Raw genomic sequence first — 26,279 nt, 5'->3', positions numbered from 1 at the left:
CCCTCGCAGCAGAATCGCATAGAGGAGGGGAGGGAGGAAGGAGGGAGAGGAGAAAGAGGGGGAGGAGGAGGAGAAGAGGGAAAAAAGGCAATCCAGAGAATTCTAGTCTTGCAAATGTAGTGAAACCGAGTGGTCGGAGTTCACTTGCTCCAGAAGAGCAGAGAAGAAAGAGGCCGTTAAATGAAAAAAAACGAGAAAGGTCTGTAGCTTTTTTCCCTGATAGTAGCAGTGTTTCAGAGGTAAAATGATTCCTCCAAGCAGCACGACTGAAGTCAGCGTGGATAGTGTGGAGAAAGAGAATGAAGTGGAGAGCACAGAGCAGCCCCCCTCTCCAGCATCAACTACCAGCCAGGAATCAAAGGTACTCAGAGAATGAGATTTTCTTTCTCTTTTTTTTTTTTTTTTTTTTACTCTTTCTTTGTTTTGAAAAGAGATGTATTGCTTTGATTTTTATTTGGAACCCTGTGCCAGGGTCAGCGGTAGAGTGCTGTGAGCCACCTCTCATTGCGGTGCCTGCTCTGACACTCCTACTTCTGAATTCTCCCTGTCACCTGGGCAGCTCAGGAGCCTGAGCTGGGAAAATACCTGCCTTTTGAGATGTTTGGGTTTGGGGGATTTTTGCTTGTGTTTTCTCTTTGTTATTACAATAAGGACCTGGGGGAGTGGTGGGGCTCAGGGAGGGGATTGATGCCAATAGATGTTGTTAGCTATTTTCACACCGAGCATCAGATCACTCAGAGGATTTTGTTCGTGGTTGGAAAGATTGATTTTTCTCACAGGTTCCAAGAGGAGAATTTTTCCTGGGGGCTTGGGGTGTTTCACCTGCCTCACCTTCTTTGGCAGACCCAGCAGTGAACTTTCACTGTTTAACGAGCCAGTGGTTGAAACAGGATATAAGTGACAGTTTTGGCACAATAATCCTTATGTATACCACCCAGAAAAGGATATATTTTTTTTCACAGCCTTTTATTTATTTATTAATTTTTAAATGTGGTTCAGTTTACCTTAATGAAAGCCAACTTCCAGCTCAAATGGCATGGCTCTGAATTTTTAATTGACTTGCGTATGAAAAGTTTTTCTGCCTGGCACTATGTTACTTTGAAGATATAGAGGTAAAGGGAGAAAAGTAGTAACCTTACATAATGAATGTTCTTTGCAGCTTACCTGGGTAATGTGCTTTTACCGATCCTCTATTACTTACTTGTGATTGATATCATGATAGCGCCTGACAGATCTTCCTGTGAACTTCATAGTGATGCCGTGTGCTGTGTAAACATGTGAAAATAAGGAGGTCCTTGTCACTAGGAGCTTACAGCTGGGTCCAGCCTTCGGAGGTACTGTGTGAGCAAAACAGCTGCTTGACAGGGAAGGTTTGTGCTGGCCCGAGTCTAAAGGCAGTGGCTGCCTGGGTCTAACGTAGGAAGACTGCTACGTTATTCTGCAGTTATAGCTAGGTTTCTGGAGAGCAAGTCGAAATTATCTGTCTGTGTGGGTAGAGATCTGACGTGGGCTTTGGGTTTGGTTTTGTTTTTTTTTTTTTATTAGATGCTGTACTCCAAGGAGGAGAGCTAAGGTATTTCCTATGTAAAACAGCCTCTTTAAAAGAAAAGAGCTCTCCCAGCAGCAATAGCATACACTATTCACACTATTCACTATACACATTCAGCGCTACTGGGACGCTGCTGCAGTCTTCCTGATTAATGGAAAATGAAAAGTAAACAGGTTATTGCTTTAACCCCAGGCTCTGAAAGGATCCAGTTGATCGGGACCTAAATCTCCCCCCGAGACCACTTCTCTGGAATTGCTGAATTGTTATTTGGCCAGTGGGAAGCTCTGCCGCCCTGTGAGGTTCCAAAAGTAACTGGAACCTTCACCGCACTGCCAGCACCATGTCCTCATGTGTGCTGGGCTGTGCACAGGGCCTGGCCGGCTGTTTGCTGCCTGTGCTCCCAGCTTTGGTCCTCACTCAGTCCTGGGCAGGTGGTTATGAACTCCAGGTACCGTTCACATGGTCAGGCACTTCATTACAATGGTGCTTGAGGGACTTTTCTGCTGGGTGACAGAGCTCTGTGCCCAAGACAAACTGACCAGTGTGAATCCTAAACTGAGAGAAAGTGGAGTGCTGCATGTGGGGTTCCTTCTTGCTGCCTGTGCATCCATGCGCTTGCAAGGATGACAACAGGAATTAGGCACATGCGGCCAGAGAACAAATAGACTACAAACTGGTTTATAATCAAATGCCATTAACATCAATTTTTCCAGTCTTGTGAGCATTTGAAGCGGTACATTGGAATATGACTGTGCAGTTGATGCCATTACTTGCAAACAGATATTTTTAGTAAACATAGAATCTGCGTATTTACATTTTAGAACTGCAAATACAATCAGAAAGCATGCTGTATTGTCATTTCAGTAGATTGAGTCGAACCTTCTGATCACTGGGGTAATGACATAAGCTTTATTTTTTGGAAATGTAATGTTTTCTTTTGGAAGTAATGGAAAAATTCTCAATGATTTCATAAAAATGTTGTTTGAGCCTTTTTTTTTTTTTTTTCTGAGAGAACTGATGTACTTCAAAAGCTAAAGACTTTGACAAAGGCATAAGCCAGTGCGTGCCAAGCGTCTGTGTCCAAGCTTTTATCCCATGGTGTCCCTTGCTGAGGGAGCTGTCCTGTCATTCACAGAGGGCTAAGCTTTCTTCAGGTGCTCTCTGTTGCATAGGTTAACAAGTTCATGTTTGCTGCAGCTACTGCAGAACAGTTTGTGCAGTATCTAATTACCCCACGATGACTTGTTTCTGTGGCAAAACACTATTATGACTCCAAATATAGGAACAGAAACAACATGGATAATAACAACCTTCAAAATGCATTTGAAAACATTTCAGCGGAAAAAAAAAACAACAACCAATTTTGAAAAACTAATGTAGCACTAATGTAGCAAGCTTGCTTCCAGTCCTGTGTAATCATAGACAACTGTGGCGCTTAGTCCCTTGTAGTACCAAAGTCCAGAAAAATGTTTTATCTAGCGCACTCCAAACCGTACGCAGAAGACGACACAGAGGAGATATTGCAATTCCTGACTAGGGTGAGTTTGAGAGGCAGAACTTCAGGCTGCTACGAAGTAGCTGAAATTTGGAAGAATGAATCCCATGTGTTAGTCACACACCCCTGTCACCGGAAAGCAGCTCACTCTTTAATAAATGCTAAAGCCTCCCACCACCTTTTCCTATGGGTTAGGAGCGTAGTTAGAGGTGAGCACACTCAAATGCTGAAAGCTTGAAGACCAGACTCTCATGCATGTTCTCCTCATCATGAACACCTTAACACCTGGACTTTGGTACAGCTGCTCAGAATGACAAAATTCAAATACACTTTCAATACACATTTCCTGGGCCCTAGGAGCAAATCCATTAGCATGTTCTAAGTACGTTTGCCTTATGGCATAGTATATATATTGCTATATAATGCGTCTGTGTCTTTTGGATTATGGGTCCTCAAGTACTTTACACATAGCACCTCCAGTGTACTGTCTCATTAATATAACTTCAAATAAGTGTCCAAAGTGTAGTAAATATGCTGTAAATGGGCCATCCTATAGCACTATACATACTGCTACTGTGCTGAAAACCCTAGAGCTTGAATAGTTAAGGAAGTTGCAAAACTAATAATTAATGTATTAATTTATTCGCTCTTGAAAACATTTACTTCACAACTAAGTATGACTTCAGTGGGTACTTAAAGTTTACCAGGAGAATAATTTGATGAAGGTATCATACAAATACATGTAATTGCTAATTCTGTTACCTTCATATGTTTGTAGTTATGGCTCCCACCTGTTTGGGTCCTTCATATCCAACTTCCAAGAAGGCAAATGATCAGATTTTTACGACTTTTGTAGATTTACAACTCGGCGAGGAAGGAGTCATTAGCTAATGAATCCTAAGGGAAAATTTGCTCCTGGTGGTAGCAATTAAAGACAAATTGCACACTTTTGTAGTCACTAACTTAGCAATATAAGTGGAAATCTGGTAGCAGCAAACAGATATCATATTTCTGATGTCTCTTATATGAAGATACCTTGGAATTTAGTAAACAAAACTAAAGTTTGAAGGAATATATGTCTAAAGAAAAAATTCCTACACCTGGCAATATTTCTTTATGTTTTGGCATAGCTGGCACATAACTCTGTCAGCTTTATCCTTCTTATATTAAACTGACATTTCTATATGAAGAGGAAAGAGCCCATCTGCTGATTTCTTTAGGTATGAGTCAAGTCATTATCGCTATATTGTGAAAAATGGCTGGAGGTATTCATAGACAATAGCGTCTATCTCAGAAAATTCCCTTACCGTTTTTAAGTCGCTGGGGGGGAAGGAGGGGGAGTTGCTTAACATCTATAATGTTTGAGCTAGTACCAGCAGGGTTGGTCAGCACTGCTGATCTTCAAGCTATTAGTGTTTCCTTTCAAGTATATTAAACATCTGTCAGGCTTTCTCATACACCCCAGAAGGGCTATCAAGCCCTTCCCCTGGCATTGCAGGCAATTTGTCATCTAAAAGTTACTCACTTGTAGAAAGCAGTGGATATCTGTGAAGGCCAAATGTTTGGGTTTTTTTCACAGCTTTGCCCATTTCCGTCTACTTTTTATAAAGTCCAGCTATAATTGTGATGTACCGCAGTCGTGCATCTTTGGTGTGACAGCTTCAAAATTTTCCTCTGAACCACAAAAATCACCAGCCTAACAAATTGCTTACATTCAGGTCAGTCAGGTCAGTTGAATAGCTGAAACATGAAAAAAAAAAGAAAGAGAAACTAGACCTCCAAACAGATGTGGTATCTGGACTATGTATTTCACAAAATAAATGAGTCTGTCTCAGGCTGACACTTCCATACACTGACTACCCAGTGGCCAGTATTCAGGGGGAGGCAGACCATTATCTTCAAATTCAAGTATGGCAATTGAGGAGACGGAGCACAATTGTTCAAATACTAGCTAACCTGATATGTAGTTCATAAAATGGAAGTGGCTGAAAAGTAGCAAGCCAAAAAAATGGATTAAGCGTTGAAGTTCAAGACACAGACTTCATTTATATATATTCCCACATTGCTCAAGAAGATTGAACTTACTTTCCCCAGTCCTGCTGGTCTAATAGACCAGTATTGCATTCAGGAGGTTTCAAAACCAGGTGTTAGAATTAGATACTGAACTAACGTAAACAGCTTGAAACTCTTTGGTTTTTAATAGGATTTCATGGGATTTAAATCATGTAGGATTGGTGCTATGCTGTTAAGCAGAGATCTTCCCCACTTAAAGAGTTAATACTTTATGAGCCTCCATAGATGGTTACTCATCAATTAATATTTTAAAAGGGCAGGGAGTATGGTGTACAGTTAGTGTTTCACCCTCCACACCAGTGATAAATATCCAGTATGTAAACTACTGCTGTAGTCTTCAAAGGAATACCAAACAGCTTTAAAAAATCCCTTGAAAGGGGAATAAAAAAAGGGTTATCCTCCTTAATCTTACCTCCATGCCTCTGCGTAAAATGGTGAGTACATACTGTGAAGGTAAAACTACAGGAAAGAAAAGAGCTTAAGTATTTTTATGTATTTTGATGAAGTGTTAGAACAAATTACATACAGGAAGATTTCATTAAGAGCAAGAAAGTAATACTCTATCCTATCAATAATTTCTTGAGCAGGCTTGTTCTTGTATTTACGTTTATTTTGACTTTTCTCTCTTTCTTACTCTTTCTTCTGATGAAAACACTCTGGTATTGTTTTCGCTTTGATATATATGTCAGATCAGTTCCTAGGTGCATTGAGATATCTAAGGCAAATAGAATTGTGATCAGTTCATTCTCTTCTATCCACACTTCCTACCTTGCCAAAATGAAGAAAATGTCTATTACCTTTCAACAACTGAAGATGACTTGACTGAAATCTGGTGGGGTAAAAAAATGGATTTACTAAAGCGTGCAAATTTACACTGAAACAAAACAAGTTGGTTTCAAAGCTGGAAGGCAGTCCAGTCCTGCCATCTCAGTTTCTCACGCTGTATTCTTTTTCATAAAGTAATCCTGTTGAGTTCAGGTTTTACCACTACTTCTAAAGGCTCTCCCAACACCTGAATGCTCTAATGGCTAAGGGATGCCCTCTGCTCCTCACCCCCTTCTCATTCCAGTCTAAGTCTATTTCTGGCCAGCTTGTGTGGCATTGTAATTTTGATAATGTGGCTTTAGCTTAAACATCTCTTTTCCTTTCTTGGTGCAGGGTTCCATCATGTAAGAACAGACTTTTATATCTCTTCCCAACCTGAATAAGGCCAGGCTGACATAAGATAAAGTCTCCATTCTTCATCTCGTTTTAGTAGCAGATCTGTGCACCTGTTTCAGTTTTGAATAACCTTTCTTGGAAAAGTGTGACTGAATTTGTGCGTAGTATTCTACATGAGATCTTGTACAGTATCACTAATGCTTCACTAACTTTCCCAGAAACCATGCTTCGGATGTCTGTTAAGGTCATTACTGTATACTGTTTGTGTCTCCTAGTCACCCCTTGGTCAACCAGAGGTCGCCATTCTATTTCTGTGTAATTTCCAGTGGATCCAGGATAGATTTGTCTGTCCTCATCTAAAGTGGTTTAGATCAGGTCTCGGATGCACAGCTTGCATTTCCACAGCTGAACTTCATCACATTTCCATGACTCCATCCCTCAAGCCCCAGGCCTCCTCAGTTTTGACAATGCTTCCAACCTCATGTCTGAGGGAAATGACCTTATGACATGCCTAATCTTTACATCAAATTCAGTAATAAAAATATAGAGAGCAAGATTTACCCTAAAACTAGACCAGTGCTGTTCTTTGAAGAACTGTACCGATGACCTTCCTTCAACCTAGTACTTCTTTCAATAGCAACCATCTTCCATTGAACTTTACTTAAAATTTCTTCACTACTTCCCTTCTTTTCAATTGAATAGATTCCCTTTTGGTTGCATACTCAACAATTTTAATGAAACCCAAATATACAGAATCTACCTTTGACATAAAACATTTTCTTTCTCTATAAAATTGTTCATCTTATCCAAGAGAACTGGTCTAGGAGGATCTACCTTTTTTTTGTTTTAGTTTTTGTCAAGCACTATTGAGGTCAGATCTACAAATCCGTATTTGCTGGGATCAATTTTCCCACTTCTTGAGACAGACTTCTATTTTACTTTGTATAATTTCTGGCTTGATAAAGCTCGTAAAGAATACTTGTTCCTTGACTTCCAAAGTAAGTTTTGTAATGGAGATTAACTGGTTTCTTTTCTCCCTTTCACCTCAGCAGGCACATTGAACTGCTTTTTTAATATCATGACATCCACTTCTGCAACCTCTTTCCTATTATTCCTATTGTTTTGCCCCAGAATCATTGTTCTGGGAAGAAAGTAAGATGAAGTGTTTCTTAAATTCTGAGCCAGCCTTTTATCTCATCCATACTGTACCACAGCCTCTTTCTTCTTTTGCTTTCCCTGGCCTGAATCAATCCATTGACATTTCTTCAAATAACTTTTGCAAGGACTCACTCAGCTTTTCTTGACAATTAGCATGCTTAGGCCTAAGGAACTCTGCTTGAAAGCTCAGGTTTTATTTGCATGCCAGTTTTCCGTAGTCTTTTTTTTTCTCTTGTTCCCCTCCCCACCATTCTTTGTGGACTCTTTGCTTACTCCAAATTTCCTTTTTGAGGTAACAATTTTCATGCAGTTTGCCAGGAGCACACATTCACAGAAACTTTTTGGTTTTTTTTTTGTTTTGTATTCCAGGTAGTATTAATAGATTTGCTTTGAAGAAATTATATACTTCTTACTCATCCAAGCACATCCAAGTACTTGACCCTGTCTGATGTCTTTAACCCGATACCTCAAGGCTAGCAAAGGTCAAGACTCTTCCACAACCGTGGAACAGGGGCTGCCCAGGGAGGTTGTGGAGTCCCCTTCTCTGGAGATTTTCAAGACCCGCCTGGATGCAGTCCTGAGTAATGTGCTCTAGGCAATCCTGCTTTAGCAGGGGAGTTGGACTAGAGGTCCCTTCCAACTCTGAAAATTCTGTGATTCTGTGGTCACGTGGGTTCATCAGCACGCAGTACTTCCCGAGAGCCAGCGCTCGTTAGCAGATGCAATGACCTGCTTACACAGCAGTGCTGCTTTCCAGACCACTGTTAAGACCTTCGTACCTTCAGACAGATGCACTAGCTTGGGTCCTTCTGTGTCACACTCCAAAGTGTGATGTGGTCTAAAATATATTCCTAGGGAGCTGAGTGTGCCGAAGGCTCGGAATTTCTTCAAGAGAACATAGTGCTTCAAAGGCTGTCCTCTTGAAATCTTGAAATCCGAAACTTGGCTTAGAGGTTCATTTTTCTCTTACACTTTTTTTTTACTTTAAATGGAAGGAAATCATAATCGCCTAATAGAAAACTATAATTCCTCGTATGACGAGCATTTCTCCTATAGCCTACCTGAGCCTTTGCTGTATACTCTTGATAGGTAGAAGATGGCATATTTGATAAATTTGTGCTTGTGTTTGTCAGGCAGAGGACTAATCTTTCAGATGTGAGCACGAGTTGAATATTCTTAACACAGTATTTAGTCCTGCACAACTTCCAGTTGCATAGGCAAATGGTCATTCAGTGTTAAAAGAGCACTGCCTTTCCAGGCAAGTGAATGTCTACATTCTAGCTGAAGCATAAGCGAAATTTGCATGTTCATTAGCAAAGAGGACCAGTCTATGTGTAAATGACTGAAATAACTTGACCTTTAATTCCTTTGACATATGCCTCCAATCGAGGAAACTACCTTAATCTAGTAGACCAACGGATATATGCTTTTTGTCAAGGAATACAACTCAGGAACCCTGCAAAACGTGTTTACGCTGGATGTCTGAAAAGCAGACTTCTTGTGTCTTTGACATCAGCAGTTAAATATGACAAATGACTTGCATATCTCCTTATTTATTTAAAAATGAGCCTTATGTCTGTACGTTCGCTTAAAGGTGCTAGGTGCTCATAGAATTTTTCCTATTAACAAGTTAGCATTTCTTAGCTGGCCTGTTTTTAACTGATGAGAATAGTTTGCTAAGCACGGTCAAATGGAAGTGTTATAGTTTAGGGGCTGCAGTGGTGTAACTTAAAAATGCCACAGCATTAATAATTGTGAGAGAGAGGTGTTTCCCAGCTGCAGGAGGCTGCAAGTTCAATACGGAATTGCAGACAGGGTCCTTTAGGCGAGTAACTGTGACAACTTGAATGCTTTTCTTTCCTGTAGACATAATATACTCCATTTCTGAGTGCCATTTAAAAGCTTTATTAAAATGCCTCACATGCACTGCTTTATTAATAAAGATCATTTTAGCAGTTGTGTTCTGAATAAGAAAGCAAAATGCAGCTGACCTGTAGTAACTGATGATTAAGTTTAATTCAGAAAGGAGCAAAATGCTATAAACTGGTATTCATAAAGCTATTAAAATCAGCATTTAGAATATTTTTTTTCCTTAGCTTATTCATCAAAGTAAGACAAAGAAATCTGGGCTATGAAAGCACAGCTTAGGTGAGAGAACAAAGTCAACGTGACGGGTTGTTATAGCAAATAACGTTGAATAGAATCTTAGAGACAGACTTGCATCTCCATTACCCTAATATTTAACGTCATTCAGTTTTTACAAAAATTACTCATTCATGGCAAAGGAAGGTACCAGCTTTTGTTGGCCAAGAGTCAGATTTCTGATAGGATGCATACAAGTCACCTCCTCAAACACCACACATGTAAGTGTACTATTCATTATTGATTTGCCAGCGTTGTCCCTGCCAATTAAAACACTATGGTAGCTATTCTGAAAACTAAAATGTCCTGGGACTGAACTGAGGGGCTGAAAATCTTGAACCAGCCTCATTTGCCTTTGTGCACACACAGGGTGAGAAATGGCCTTGGACTGGGCATCTCTGTCCTCACAAATAAAAAAAATACACTAGGCAAACTTGGAAAACTTGGCAGAGTGCCGCTGACTTCTCTACAGTTAAATTGAGGATCCAGTTGTTAAGATGTTTAGGTTCATATGTGTTTTTAAACTGCACCGACTGTTAACTTATCAACCAGTATCAATCAACTCAAAGATCCAGGATAGGTAATTTTTGTTGTACCTCTTAGTGTACTTATATGTATTGTTTATAAGTGTGTCCAGCTCATTTCTCCCTTATGTTCACACATTCTCTTTCAATTCAAATTATCTAATTAAGGAATTATTTACAAAAAACATAAGGTGACTTGTAATGATTTGCCGTTAACAAACATTCCAGTGAAATGTGTGCTTGTCAAGGGAGGTTTTGTTGGGGTTTTTTTTGGTCAAAACTTCTGGTTTTGAGGAAGAGTTCAGTTTTCTTGAGTGTGTTAACTTTTGTCAGGAAGCTTTCCCCAGTTGCAGATGAAATTTCAAGTCAAAAGAGTAGACAAATGCCTCCTAGGTTAAATAGTACAGCCCTGCCTGTAATTAGAGACCAACTTTAGGCAGTTAAGTTAGTAGTTCGGTCTCTCTATGTTATAAATGGAACACAGACTGAAATTGTTTTATCAAAGGTGATTTAGAGGAAAAGCCTGCCTTGTGTGCTCTGAATTAGCCTCTCTGAGGGGAAATCTTTTTCCATTGACCATAGTAGGCAGCCACAGCTGAGTTAAAAGCTTGAATTTAAGTAGGGTGAACACCACAGTGAATCTGTCAGAGCGAGGTCTTGAACCTTGCCTACAAAAACTGGTCAGTCGTCTGTTCCCCTGGCAGGTTAGTCGGTCCGACTTTCCCTTCTTCTGCCCACAGCTCTCTCAAAGACATTTTGAAAAGCTGCAGTTGTTTTTTATGTCAACGTGGAACAAAATCATTCAAACTTTGAAAATTTTTGCTAAGTGGAACTGCTGTTTTCCAGCCAGCCCTATAATGGAAAGTTATGCACCTATGACAAAAAGAGAGAAAAATGTGAGCCTATCCAGACTTCAAAATGTGAAGTGCTGCTATTAAACTGTAGCTACGAGATGAATCATGTACCAGTTTCATGAAATACGGGCACACAGGAGTCTTTGGCAGGTTCACAGCAGTTAGATCTATCTCCTGTAGTTAGTCGTAATGACAAATGGACTTCATCCTCCCGGCCTTTAAAGATCCAGATGAACAGTTAACTTTTTTTTGCTAGCTCACCCACTCGCTCTCTGCCTTTCCATGTTTCTCTCTCTCTTTCCTCTCTGTTCCTGTTCTCACCCGAATGCTTTAATCCAGGACCAGACTCTCTGATACAACGAGCCAATGCGATCTCTGTCCTTACAGGAAAAACTTCCAGGTTTCCAAGCTTAGCCAAGTTTAAAGATTCCTGTTAAGAAAATGGATGGTGGTTCTTCTGTTAGGGGGAGGGACCTTTTATAAACACTGTGTGGATGCTGGCACTCAAGCCGTTAGTATTCTTGGAAAAAAGCAAACCCTACTGTTTGCACTTTCCCTTTCACCTATACCCAAGCCATGCTTACTTAATTCACAAAGAAATGCCTTAAATTGCATTTTAGTTTCACAGAATCACAGAATGGTCAGGGTTGGAAGGGACCTCTGGAGGTCATCTAGTCCAACCCCCCTGCCAGAGCAGGGTCACCTACAGCAGGTTGCACAGGACGGCGTCCAGGCAGGTTTGGAATGTCTCCAGAGTGGGAGACTCCACAACCTTTCTGAGCAGCCTGTGCCAGTGCTCTGCCACCCTCAAAGTAAAGAAGTTCCTCCTCATGTTAAGAGGGAACTTCCTACGTTCAAGTTTGTGCCCGTTACCTCTTGTCCTATCACTGGGCATCACTGAAAAAAGACTGTTTCCTTACGTTGTCTGATATTACGTAGTCTGTTCCTTGCTTGTGGATGCCTATTTATCTTATGATGTAACCTCATGTTTTCTTTACACATTTATGCAGGAAACTGTACATAAATTTAAAACCTAGGCAATGAGGTAATAGAAAGCATTCCTTATGCAGAAGAAATTAAGCCCTCTTCTTGGTCTCCCCTGTCTTTTTAGTCTCCTCCTTTCTGGGTAGGTAGTTGAAGACCAATGCAACTCAGGACATCCCTTTTCAACTGCACTGCTGGTGGAGGACTTTTGAGCTCCTGTCTTGGCAGCTTAGGCTCCCACAGACTTCCCTGGGCTGCAATCCTGTGCTTCAACAGCACTGGCTTTTTTAGTGGCATCCAAGAAAAATGCTCTGGAAAAGTGATTCCTTAGAGATTATCAAAGCTAAAATGAATGCCAACAGCTGTAATAGACCTACTTGAATCCTGCTAGAATGTAGATAAATAAAAATCATTTCACAAATGTTGAAAAAATAACAGCCAAGCCTTAAAACAAAAATCCTAACAGCGTGATCTGCCTCTGAGGAGAACTCAGCTATGACGAGATGCTGGCTATAAGAAGTAGCCACTCAGTCTGGTAAAAAAAAAGTCAGACCTTTTTTCAAATAAGATGAGAAAACTAACCTATTTTTTCTGGCACACTGCGATAAATACAATATTCCTGAAGTAGCAATAGAGGTAACATCATTTGGTCTTTACTACTAGCTGCTGAGTTCCAGAAAAAAATCTCCTTATCACCCCTGCAGCACAATTATACTCATAGACACCACTGCATATAAAAAAAAAAAAAAAAAAAAAAAAAAAAAAAAAAAAACAACAAAACCCAACCAGCTGACAGGAGAAAATGGATATAAATCTCAGAAGTTAGCACTGCGCTTGCTTTTCAGCAGTGGTCAGTAGCTCTGATTTCTGCTGTAGTATGTCACACTTAAGTCAGTGCTACTCTGAATCAAGAATCCAATTCTGAATCAAGAATATCCAGAATTGTACCTACTCTGACAGCAGAATAAAGTAAAGCACTTCATGGAAATTTCCCCTCTTACACAGGATTAATATTCATATTCTTTAAAACTCTGTCCTAACTTGACTTTCCTTTCCTCCTCCTTCTTCTGGTCCCCCACTCTCCTGCCTGCATGGCATCCCTCATGCAGCCCCGTGCAATATGCTGCTCCTGTTGAAGTCACTGCTATTATTTTTGTCAGGCAAGGCATCACAGCGTTTTACTGGTTCAATCCCTTTCTTTCCTATCAAATAAGTAGCTCCTATTAAATCTGTTGGTATCTGATGTCAATACCAACAGCTCAACACCAAAAATACGAAGTTTGGAGATGCTTTATTTATTAGGTGAGCACAACCTCACAACAGTGTTACAAGCTTTTTTCTTTTTTCTTTTTTTAATTAGTAGATGTTTGTGTGCAGGCTTTCATTAGCAACGGTTTAGGATTCTAAGGGACTTAAAAAAATCTATTTTAACATTCAGAAATAGTTCTAGTCTTAAATTGTCTACCTTTCTGTTTGCGGTGTTCTGTATGTAACTATCTTTTTACATGAAGATAGCTATCTCAGTATAAAAACACATTTTTTCAGTTCAGATAGTCATTTTAATCGTGAAGCTTTGATAGAGGTAATTTGAGAAGGAAAGTTGTGCAGCTGGTGAGGATAAAAATAAGATGTTTTTGTTTTGCAGGGTTGATCTTGAAACAATAGCTGGCTAAAGATGTTCAGCAGCTTGGAGGTTTAGGAGAAATACAAAAGAAATGGATTAGCCTGAGGCAAAAGGAGTCAAATATGTATGATAAATCTCATACATAACAAGTCTACCCAATTAACATCTCAAAATATATGTATTTACATTGTCAACTTCTTGCAGCAGTGTTTAGGCCTTCAAACGTCTCCATAAACTGCCAAGTAAATCTATGTCTCATATATGACAATATCACAATTAAGTTAAACAGATTTTTCATGTGGAGAGTTGGCCTATTCTTTATGTAGGACACTGAATGCAGTTTTTTCTGGGCATGACTAACATGTAATAACAAGAAGACAAAAGACAGATTGAGATGGAAACTTTCTGTACTAGTAACAGGTTCCTTGGAAACTGGTACTACAGGCGCAATTTTCCCCCAAATGTTTTGGAAGTACTTTTTGAAAATTAGAATACAACTAGAGTAGATGTGTTGAAAGGGATAAATGCATGCCCTAAGTTGCACTTTGAGAAGAGCTTTAACGAAAAATGTTCTGTATCTGGACCAGACCTGCAAATAAACAGATCTCTGCCATGGTGGACAGTAAGATAACTGAATGCAGAAGAAACAACAAGGAAGATGTTATCAAGGCAGGAAAAAATTTCTGTTGGTACATCATGTATCTGGTGGCTGCTGTAGGACTTTAGAACTGGAAATACAAGATGAAGGAGACTCAGTGGGTACCCAGGTGAAGCATGGAGAAGCCCAGAGGAATTAATTAGTTTTGTTCAACCTGTGCTGTCGGCTCTTCCCCCACATCCAGGGCTTCAAGCCAGAGTGGTGCCAGGGCAGCGACATGGATCCGCACCAGGACCATATAAGTCCGGTTGGACTTGTCGTGTCAGAACAGGCGGTGCCAGGGCAGCTGCACTCCTTGGCCTCCAGAGTGGCTGGCAAGGAGCAGCGTTCACAGGACGGGGCAGTGTCAGTCTTTGTGAGGAATAAAAAGAAGAGGGAAGGCAGCAAATTCGCTACCACATTGCAAAAATAGGGCGAAGGCCAACGTGAAAAAGAAAATTTGCAAGCCAACCAACAAACACTGCTAAAATTCTGTAAGGCATAAGTTCCTACCCCATCTTCCCACTGAGAAAAGTTTGAAAAGGAGAGATGGAAACAAGTTGTAAAATTTAGATCTGAATCTCTGTTTGTGAACAGGCAGCAAAGAAGGGAGTGCAGAAACCTGTGGGATCAAATAAGCCAAAGTATCTATGTTTGGGGGCTTTTTTTAAGCCAATAGGCCATATAGCACTCAAATTCTGGCATTGTGGTTCTGATTATCTCTTTGATTGGGAAACGAGATAACATCCTCTCAGAGTTAAAGCACGGTAGCAAAGCGAGAAGTTTGGGCAGCATTAATTCACATGAAGTATGAAATCGAAATAAATGTCTAGGAAAGACAAAAGAAGCAAGAAGCATAGGTGTCCCCCTGTATCTGTCTATATTTGGTTGTGGAGGAGCAGATTGACAGAGATGGCTTAAAAAAAGAGGAGGGAATTGAGAAGTCAGCCAGATAACAGGATGCCAAACGTGGCCAGGTGATTTTTCATGCTGCATGCAGAAAGCCTTTGTTTTTAATGCACAGTGTGAAAGAGTAAAAAAAAAGTTTCATTTCAAAACAACCAAAAAAAAAACCAAACAAACAGCAACCCAGCCAAACCCCAAGCCTTTGCTCAGGAAACATGCTCGCTGGAGTCAGCGGGAGTTAGCAGTAAGCAAAGACCTTAGGATTTGGCCCAGTGACAATAACTTTGTTGTAGAGCTCAGCACTTACATGTTTTCATTGCGAAGCAATTTTAACATCGTGAGTTTGGAACCCCAGAAGTAGGAGTGGAAACACTGGCAGAATATTAACTATAACAACTCCCCGTAGATCTCGGTCTTCCTTTTTGTTTTAAGACCGTACAAATGTGATTATACAGTATGTGGGATCCGGGGCTGATGTTAATTTGCCCTCACTTAGTGTCAGCCTTCCTGCCAGACGTATTTCCATATTTGCTTCAAGAGACATACTACCATTTAAAGTATTATAAAACAGCTCTGTTGAAAAAAAAAAAAAAAAAGAGGAAAAGCAAGTGGGTAAAATAAATTAGTGGAAACTATTGCTATAGGTAGACCAGCACTTTATAGCAGAAGGCTGCGGGTTTTTTTAAAGGCCCAAGGGAGCCATATTGAGCTTTAATTTTTCATAAGATCAATAATGGAAAATAATGATACACATTTCATAGATGGACAGACACAAGATACAATCAAGGATGATTAATCTTACATTCGCCATCACATTCACTGCGTATTATTCATGAGAAGGAAAAGAAGCAAAACTCAGGCCCTATTATTATTACTTCTGAAGACTCTCAGCAGGTAGATACCAGTGTAGCTTCCCTCACCTCAGCAGGGCTGCCTGGATTTACATTACTCTGAAATCCAGCCTTTTAATCTCCAAATTTCGTTGTGCCACTTCCACTGTAGCAAAGATTAGTAAATGACTAAATCGGGAGTTACCAAAGAGAAATCACTGTTCCATTTAGAAGCTGAAATGGAAAAAAGATATCCAAACAGGGCAGTAAAATGGGGGATTCCCAGAAGGGACCTCAGAGATAACAGTCCAAATTCCTTCTATGTCAGGAGGCAAGAGATAACCACGTGTGCCTCATCCTAATGAGGACAAAGTATGGGAGATGACCAGCTGCTTAGCAACCAGATGCCTGAGGTGAAACCCAAAGTACAAAACTAGATGTTGTAAACACATACCTGTCTCGAAACTGAAAGTATAGGAGGATTTAAAAAAAAAAAAAAAAAAAAACAAAGGAAGGACTATTCCTAACCTTTCTTTGTGGGCTTTCCTGGTGGTTTCTGGAGGAAAGACTGGAGACAATTCAATTGCCAGACCATGAAAGAAAGATAGGAGACACACAGAGGTTTGCAGCTGGTTATTCCACCAACCACCTTTCATAACCTCAATTATAAAAGATCTCCCGCAGCTGGTGCCACCCATGTTGGAACAGCTGTTTAGCAGCAGGGAGAATCTAATCCTGGATATAAATCCAGTATTTGTAGTCTTTCCCTCTGCTCCCAAGAGGAGTGGCTCTTCTTTTGCCAGGTGAGGCAGGAGAGGAGAGCAAAGGGACAAAACATTTCCCATCCCCGATATAAGACAAGCAACAGGCTTTGGACATGCCTGAAGTGTTTCTTAGTTTGATTTGTAACATGTTTTGATTTATGCACTTGTTCACAAAGGAAGAAGAATTGATGATCATTGAGCTCAACACAACGAACCCAGCAGATCTTACTTTGGGACCGCTAATCTGATTTTCGTGAATCAGATCATAAACTTTGGAAAGCTACAGTAAAGCTTCTCTGAAAGATCTTGTGAGTGATTAGCTTGAAATGCTGCAAATTTGAGAAAGATTCACTGTTTTTCCTCTCTGCGAGGAGCAGGCTGAACACAAACCATGATTGAGTGACACTGCAAGCATTTTTTCCCAAAAAACTAAACTTGAATCAAACCTGTTAGGAAGTTTGAAGAAATACTAATAGAGGCTAGATCCCTCAGGAAGAGAAATGTAATATGCACTCTTTCCTTTCTAGATTACTCTTTCTAATATAGCTTGATTAAAAGAAAAGAGAAGAATACACCAAAATAGGGCTGTTCAAAAACACAACAGCAAAAATACCCTTAGATATAAAGATTGAGAGTTTGGGCTAAATAAATATATTTATTGAGTGGGTGAGGGGGGATTTTACTTAGTTTTGATAAAAAAGCCTTAAAATTTTCTGGATTTGACATACGTACAAGTATAATTATATTTATTTTGCATATGTTTTCTCCGTTTTACAAGCTGTTTTAAACTATTTAAATCACAGTGAGTCTTTTGAAGTTAACAGGAAAATATATTTGGAAGGGAAGGTAATATGAACTCAGGGTAAGTCACAATTGCAGGATATCCAATACAGAGTTTACTCTTTTTATGCCTTAAGACTAAGTAGACAGTTCTGAACATAACCGAGACAAAAAAGGATTTCCCTGAGATTTGATGGCAATGGTTATAGTTAATAAATTGTTTGTGTTTCCTCAAATCTGTCATGCCCTGAACTCCATTACTTTGTCCTGTCACATCCTATGCTGAATTTTGAAGATATATGAAGGAATTTGGAGCACAAGGGAGATGTTTTCATATTTTCAGGCCTTGAAACTTTCAGCACTTTATTTTACGTTTGTCTCACATATTTGCTAATCCTGGTTCCTTGCCATATTAGAAGAAGATGTACCCAAGACTGTAGGATAATTTCAAACCAACTGCCAGAGCAATTGTTGAGAACTAGATGAATTTTTCAGCTTGTTTTAAACCAAACCAGAGAGTCGTACAGAATGAACAGGTCTGCTGAGCAAACCCACTTGCTTGGCTACACATGCAGACTTTACCTCTTGATAATTTAGAGGTCTGCCAATTAGAGATTCAAACGCACAGCTGCCAAGGATGTCGTACATCAGGAGAGGTCTGAGGACATGTGATTCACAGTGACATTTGTGGGAGCAGTGACAATTGAACATCCCTTCACATTTCCTGCTTTCAAACCCTGAGGCTCTTTCAGGGTTTTTTGCTGTTACGCTCTGACACACCAATCAGAACATTTCATTGTAGTTAGGACTCTACGTGTGAAAAAAAAAAAAAATCACAGAAAGAGCCCTGCCTGCAAAGGTTTATATCCAAAATAGGTTTGAGGATCAGTAAGTGGGTTTCAGAAACAGTATAAGGCAGGGAGGAGAATCTCGGAGTGACGATCAGAGCAGCAAGAGCCAACCAGAGTAGTTAGAGGTACCCAATAAATCACTAACAATGTTATTGTTAGGTATTATGGAAAATGTCTTCCCTTTGACTAATCCAATACAGTATTCAACCAGACGGTTTATTTATTTATTTATTTACAACAATAACAAACATATTTGTTCTAGTGCCAGCTATGCAATCTGTTTGGGAAAATAGACAAATATAACACATAGCAGATTCTACAACAACGAACACTCCCTCTGTGTAGTGGATTAAAAGGATACAGCTTCCAAGAAAGCTGGCTAGGGCAGACACAGATACATGATAGGGCCGGATTCTCAGACTGTGTAAATCTGCGACAATTGAAGTCAGTTTAGCTAATTCAATTTGTACTAGTAGACTATTTGTACTATTTATTATTTAGAATGAAGAAGGTAGAAAAAGAATCAGCTTTGCTCACAAATTTTATCATGGATGCTTTGCCAATAAACAATACCAACCCCTTAAGTGTTTGAAATAGCCTTTTATCTTGTTAATGCTATAAGACGTGGTACTTCTCTCATCAGCAGGCAAACACACACACTATTTATGAAATTGCATACTGGCTTTGGGCATGTCGTAATCTTATTTTTGCTCATTAAAATGCCAAGGGAGTGCATTTTCAAATTAAATCCAGAAGAAAAAAATAAATACACCTTTGCCTGTGCTCAAAAAATCACTTATTTTTATATTCCTCGTTTTGAAGGAGGAAATCATTAGCCTTCATGCTCACAAAAAGTAAGCACTTCTGTTTGAGCTGGTTCCTTGTTTGCTTTTAATCAGCATAGCTAGCTGAAGCCCAGCAATGCCGCCAGGATAGCTCACACCCTGGTAACATCCAGTCCTTCAACAAATCTAGTTAACATCTGAAGTATGTTCTGAGGGTTGCTAATACAAATTGAATGCTCCTTGACCCAGAAAATGGGCTGTGCTCAGTAGGATAGATGCCATTCCTCAAGACTTTTGTTCTTTCCCTTATTTGAAAGGCTTTTGGTCTGAGTCCCTTTTGGTAATATCCCGTGTACCTGACATGCTCTCTCGTGAATCGACACAATGTCATTTGGGCCCTATGCGTTTAAGTCCTTCTTTTATAATGACGTGAGAGTCAAATAATTTGGAAACTTGCTCTGAAGCTGAAAGGAAGAAAAAATGGTTCCTTACAGAAGGTGGATGTTTATCTCACAGCTGAGTAAAATCTGCTGCACAGCTAAAAAAATAGCTACATTTTTTAAGAATTGCAGGAACCAAACTGGCTTGATGGGTCATTCCAACTCTGTTAATACCCTGCATTATTTGTAATCCATCCAATAATATTAACACTAGTGTAAAGAAAGGAATAGAGAAGAGCAAGCAATATTTTTTTTATTTTTATTGCTACCACAGTAGCAATACAGCAGACAGCTGATGTCTGAAAACGAGGGCTTGGTTATATGGTCTGTCAGTGAAGTACAGTTGATAAGTTTGGTTCATTAGTTTATTTCTCCTGCAAGACAGTTAAGAGTGGAAATGTATAAAAATAATCTCCCTCTTGGCCCCATGTTGCACAGGAGCCTCTGCTGCTGGCAAGGATGGTTAGCAGCAGCTCAAAAGGGAACAAGACCAAGAATGCTGGGAAATAAGCTGATGTGGGCAGACTCCATGAGGGTTACTCTGAATGCCAAAGCTGATGGCCCAAGCAAAATAATATAATATAATATAATATAATATAATATAATATAATATAATATAATATAATATAATATAATATAATATAATATAATATAATATAATATAATATAATATAATATAATAGTTTGTCCTCCTAGTAATCACCTTTCACACTGACATCACTAAGCAGGAAGATTCAGGAAGGGGAATGAAGCATTTGTGCGAAGGATGTGGAGGGAGTAAGACTTTCCCTAAGCTTTGAACAGTGAGAAGGTGTGACGAAGAAGTGATGCTAGAGAAATGGTGGTAGCATAGGGGACACCAATCTCAGCATTTTAGTTTGATTTGGCGTGTGTTTTCAAAGCAAATCTCTCAGTTGTTGCTGCTCACCTGACTTTGGTCCTTGTTGTGGTGCATAGAGCACAGGCTGCATCACCTGGGGATTCGTTTGTGCTCCAGGTGTGCACCTAATGCACGCCAGGACTAAAGGACTGGTTTCATTCAGAGTACTCTGTGCCCTGAAATGCATACACTGTGTATGTATGCTGGGTCCTCAACAGCCCCTCTTTCGTTCTCCAGGTCCACTCCTACTAAGCCACGCTGACTGCTAGTGTAGACAAGCTGGAGAGGTAAGGGAAAAAGAACACTTTTTCCCTTACTGCACTCAGGGAGTAGTTAGGAGCCAGAATAAATTACTCTTTGCAGGGTGAAGATTATCATAGAATTATAGAGTCATAGAATGATTTAGGTTGGAAGGGACCTTGAAGATCATCTACTTCCAACCCCCCTGCCATGGGCAGGGACACCTTCCACTTGCTCAAAGTTGCTCAAAGCCCCATCCAGCCTGGCCCTAAACACCTCCAGGGATGGAGCTTCTACAACTTCTTTGGGCAACCTGTTCCAGTGCATTACCACCCTCAAAGAGAAAAAATTCTCCCTAATATCTAATCTAAATCTACCTGCTTCCAGTTTGAAGCCATTCCCCCTCATCCTATCACTACATGCCCTAGTAAAAAGTCCTTCCCCAGCTCTCCTGTAGGCCCCCTTTAGGTACTGGAAGGGCACAATAAGGTCTCCCCGGAGCCTTCTCTTCTCCAGACTGAACAACCCCAACTCTCTCAGTCTCTCCTCATAGGAAAGGTGCTCCAGCCCTTTGATCATCTTTGTGGCCCTCCTCTGGACCCGCTCCAACAGGTCCATATCTTTCCTATGTTGGGGACTCCAGAGCTGGACGCAGTACTCCAGGTGGGATCTCACCAGAGCAGAGTAGATTAGTAGTAGTAGTACATTACCTTTTGTAATTGCATATTTAGGGATTATAAATTAGCTCAAATCACTGACATCTTCCCAACTTCCATGGGAAGTTCTTAAACCAAAAGTGTAGAAAAAAGTTGTGTGATTCCAATGCTCAAATCAAATAAAGTCTTAGTGAGGGCAGGTGCAATCCCCGTTCGCACCAAAAGCAGTGGCCCCTAGTTAACACTAGGAATGAATTTCAATAGCTGTCCTTTTGCTGCCTCCTGTTTTCTGGTTATAGCAGCTAAAGAATTGTAGTATAGGGGAATTAGGAACAGAGGAGGTGCTGATAAGCTGTGGTTCGTCAGAGCTTCGTGATCGCTTGAAGCTTGAACATTCAGTAATTCTGAGGGAGATGGAGATTGTGCTGGATGATACTGAAAAAAAAAAAAAAAAGGTTAATCATGCTCTGAGGTTTAGCTGTGGCACTTATCTCTACCTTGCCTGCGGGTTAGTATGTGCAGTCACTGGAAGTCTGTGTGACTGATAAAATGCTTTTAACTAGAGACAAACTTTTTTCCCCTGACTCTAATTTCAAACCACAGGAACATCCTGGATTTGTTATCAAGGGTTCATGTTTCTGAGGTGTCAATGTTGCAAAGTCTCGTGATTCTATCACAAGTCGAGAAAATCTCTCATGCTTGTGGGAATTTAATTTTTATTTAAATGGAAGCTGATTTGTAGCCTTCCTTGCAGAGGACAAAATGTGAAAGGTTTAGGAAATTTATCTCAAATATGTTTCTTAAAGCCTTTTTGTGCTTGATTGAGGGTTTTTTTGTCATCCCACTATGTGATTTTTCACTGAAGTGTTGAAGTAAGCATCCAGTGCAGAGCAACCCGAGTCACAGGTTTTTCCAAAGTTCAGTAGAGTTTCTTCCTAAGATTTTACTTTGGACTCATTAATTCTACAGAAATAAATTATGAATAGTAAAATTTGCATACTCTCCTCTCTGATAGACCTGATTCTTGCCTCAGGTGAATGCCATAGCAGCTCTATTAGAAGCATCACAAGTGCATTCAATCAGTTTATGGCAGATTATTACCTGCCTATATTTAATTACATTTGAAATCTTCTGGTAAAGGAACAGGACTGGGCCATAACATACTTCAAAATGAGGAGACGTTGGTATTTAAGTAAGGGAAGTGATGCTCACTTGTCCGCAGCATAATAATCACTTAAGCTTTTATGGTTTTACAATTTATACTATTTGTACAACAACCCGCACTTGCCCTTGCTTGGGCCAACTTTTTCTGAGTAAACAATCACATACCAGTACTCTATTTCAAATTCTCTTGAGGGTCTAGTAGGAGTAAGGAAAGTTGGGTCAATTTTTAAAAAACGATGCTAATCTTCTATTGCCCCGTTTGCTCTCACCTATGCAAGATGGGTGTAGAGCACTCTGATCTGAGAAGTACTTTTTAACAGTACTGAGCAAAGTGTGTAATTAGCTGTGCAAAATGCTAAACGTTGCCTATGTTCTGCATTTTTCATAGTCACTTCTGTACACATATAACCTATCTGGAATATAATAGCTGCAGACTTTCATCAGTGTTTTAGGTATGGAATGGAAGCCAAACATGTAGGTGTCTTCCAGCCTGAATGCAAATGAGCATGAGATTTGCATTTGGGTAACAACAAGGATGCCCACCTTGTCTGGAAATTATTTAACCACATTAACACAGGATAATGCTTAGGGAATCTCAAAGAGGACTATTAGCTTGTGCAGAGCTGCCTGCCAAAGCTGTGAACGTAACTTGGTCAACCCATTCTTGGATGTGTGTCCTGCTTGGAACATTGTGGCTGGAGATGCAAGGAGTATGCACAGTTGCCTGCTCACCTCAGCGTGCATGCAATTTAGCGCATATGTTTGGACACGCATAGCCTGAGTGCTGGACTATCCCTCTTTGGAAACTTATTGACTTTTCTGCCTGAGGGAGGAAAGGCTGCTGGTACATCCTTTGACTGGCAAGTGACTGTGCATCGGAGAATGGGATAAGGCTGGTAAATGAAGAGCTGCTTAAAATATACTGCATGCATTGTCCAAACTAGCAGGACAATTGTTTCATGATAAAACAAATACTGTATTGCTCAGCTTAGTCTTCTTTCTGTGGCAGAAGCAGCGTTTTGAAATTTAATTAACTTCATGTGGCACTGTATAAATGGATGGCAAATCAATAATGTCACCTTGTGGTGTTGTAATTCTCTGTGTTTTGCTACACTAATTAGGTCTGACTTCAGCGAGAAGCATTTCAGGAGCAGGGGGTGTGTGAATTATTTCTGAGTTCCTGACTGTCACTGGGGAGATGAAGTAATCTCAGTACAGAGTAACCTCAGTGATTTCAGGAGCCGGTGACTTAACATCCAAGCAGAAGAGGGAAAATCTCGTATTTTGTTGGTGCTGCTGTACAGTGACTTTTGGGCTCAGCTAGTCTATGACAAGCTTCAGCTGGAAGAGCTTCAGACACCAGAAACTGTTCTTACCTCCTAGTTGGCATTTAATGACTTAATTGCTTTTGTTTACACATTCCCCCAGAGACTGAGAGCTTCCTGCAAACAGGTATTTCCGTCCTTTGGATGCAGGGCTCCTCCTACGAACCCAGAGAGAGTCATGGGTGAGAGTGGTGCATGTGGGATGGGCCCCTGGCTCTGATCCCTCCCTGCTCCCAAAGCCACTGTGGAGAAACAGCTCGGGGAGCAGAATGCAGTTTGCTCCCACATAGCAAACCCAAACACTGTTAACTGGAGGCAGTGGCAGCTCTTTACCTGTTTACTGGACTCGGGGAGTTTGTTGTGAAGTGTGGGAAAGAGAGCTGGAGTGTCTCTCTTCTCCAGGAACAAGCTGTCCGTGTCTGAAGGTAGAAGAGAGGCTTCCCCCCGGGACACCTTGAGGCTCCTCTCCAGCAGCATGCTTTCTGCTACATCTTAAAGTAAATGGATGGATCAGGAATAGAACCTGGGGAGAGCAAGTGCTCTGAGGCTACTAAGTCAGTGTGACAGACCAGTGCCATGCTTTTTTGGGAAAGTATGTGAACTCCTTCCTTTTATATTAGTGTGAATTATGATTCCCGATCATCATTACTTCTAACATAAACAGTGTCTAATATAAACCATTCCTGCTGGTTACCACAGGCAGCCTGAGCGGCATGGAAAATTTCAATTGTTACATCACATTCATCCAGAGAATTGCAGCAGTGATTGAAATGATTTTGCAGTGGTTGGAATAATGCTGAGTGAAAGCTGAGATGGAGGTATTACACTTCAGAGATAGAAAACATGAAGTGGACATGGAGCTGGCTTTCCTTTTACCCAGACTCTATCTGTGGGCCGTTGGAGTTGACAAACCCACAAATTTGTGTAGCTGATATCCTGATAGCTTCTGTGCCTCACCTAGCGCCCTTCTCAGCCTTCTATAAAATCTGGAGGGGAAGGATGAGAGGAGGTCTGGTAAGGTACAAGTCAGTTTACAGGTAAAGAGTTTGAGTTAACAAATTTAAGTTAATAATGCCTTATTTTGGTGCTTCATAGTCTGACAAACAATACACAATGCAATACACAAGAATATACATGAATGTGTGTTAACTGCATTAACTATCAATTGGCTAGTTAATTATACTGTTGCTGCTCCTTAACCTTCTTTCCTTTAAAAAAATAAAAGAAAACAATAATTTCTCGGTCAAAACTGCATATAATCTCTGCTTCTGCCAAAATCAAGAAATTTAAATATGTCAGATATATTTACTGAATTCACTCCTCTTGTACTGCCATTTAACAGCTGTTACTGAAATGGCTTTACAGGCTGCTTAAGGACTATGCGAGGATAAATAAGACTCTTAAGTTTTCTCATGCTTGAATACAAAGGATATATTCTCCAATGCATAAAACTCTCTTTGCTGTCATACCTGAAAGAAAAGACCAATAGAAGCATTCATTAAGGCTATCAAGTTTATTGTCTACTAGAAAGCATATGTTGTTTATTTTCTGATTGGGATCTGTTTTGTTTGCTCTGAAATTGCTGGTTAAATTCTAAAATAGTTTTTATTGTTCAGGTGGTTCAAGGTCTGCCAGTGGCTCCCAGGTTCCCTTGTCAACAGCACACCCCAAAACCAGGAGCCTTGCCTTGCTGTTGAAGAGGAAAAGGCAGTAATTGTAACTGGCTTATTTATTGCAGCTGCAGAAACTGAAACGATCACTCTCCTTCAAGACCAAAAGCTTGCGGAGTAAAAGTGCAGACAATTTCTTCCAGAGGACTAATAGCGATGTGAAACTGCAAGTGGACTTGATGCCTGAGGTGAGCACAAGCACTGGGCAGCTCCCCAGCTCAGAGAGCCAGGCGTCCTCCCCCACCAGAGCCCAGCAGCTGCCAGAAAACAACAAGGCTCACATCTTCCAGGAGCACATCTTCAAAAAACCCACCTTCTGCGATGTCTGCAACCACATGATTGTTGGTAAGAAATGATTTTTTAAATCTGTGTGGGTATCTGCGCTAGAACATGCAGGATGATCTTTCCATAACTTAGGTGAGCCCAGATGTCTGCTTGAGAATATTCATGCCAAAAGGATCTGGACTTGTGTCACATCTGCTACAGGTTAATACAAGTTCTTTATTTGTTGACAGATGTCTTGCCTTGTAGACATGTACTGTTATCACAAATCACAGGTGAGGGTTTCAGCTAGAGTCAAATTCCTCTCCAGTTCAGGTTATACTGAGCACCAAGCACAAACTCTGTTGTACCCTACGCTAGAAACAGTAGAAGTCCGTCTTGCAAATTTGTGTCCGCTCTCCTTACTCGTCCACAGCAGTAATTCTACCGCTCTTGCTCCTCATGCCTGCCCCTGCACCCCGCAATGCCCCCAGTTGCCATTCACTGTGGCGACCACGCCTACCTC

The 26,279-nt window shown here is 40.5% G+C and overlaps 1 protein-coding gene across 1 annotated transcript in view; it reads left to right on the top strand.

Annotated features, from left to right (window-relative positions):
- Nucleotides 1-244: 244 nt before the first annotated feature.
- The window catches only part of STAC (SH3 and cysteine rich domain), a gene marked incomplete at its 5' end in the record, with an annotated part of 74,686 nt that continues 48,651 nt past the window's right edge, over nt 245-26,279 (top strand). Inside the window, 2 exons of the mRNA XM_082479678.1 lie at nt 245-361; nt 25,561-25,837. Coding sequence (XP_082335804.1) covers nt 245-361; nt 25,561-25,837 — 394 coding nt within the window. The remainder of the gene's footprint in view (nt 362-25,560; nt 25,838-26,279) is intronic.

Source organism: Vanellus vanellus (genome assembly GCF_965231255.1).
Source record: "Vanellus vanellus genome assembly, chromosome: 2".
Lineage (NCBI taxonomy): Eukaryota > Metazoa > Chordata > Aves > Charadriiformes > Charadriidae > Vanellus > Vanellus vanellus.
This window is presented reverse-complemented; position numbering and strand designations above follow the sequence as displayed.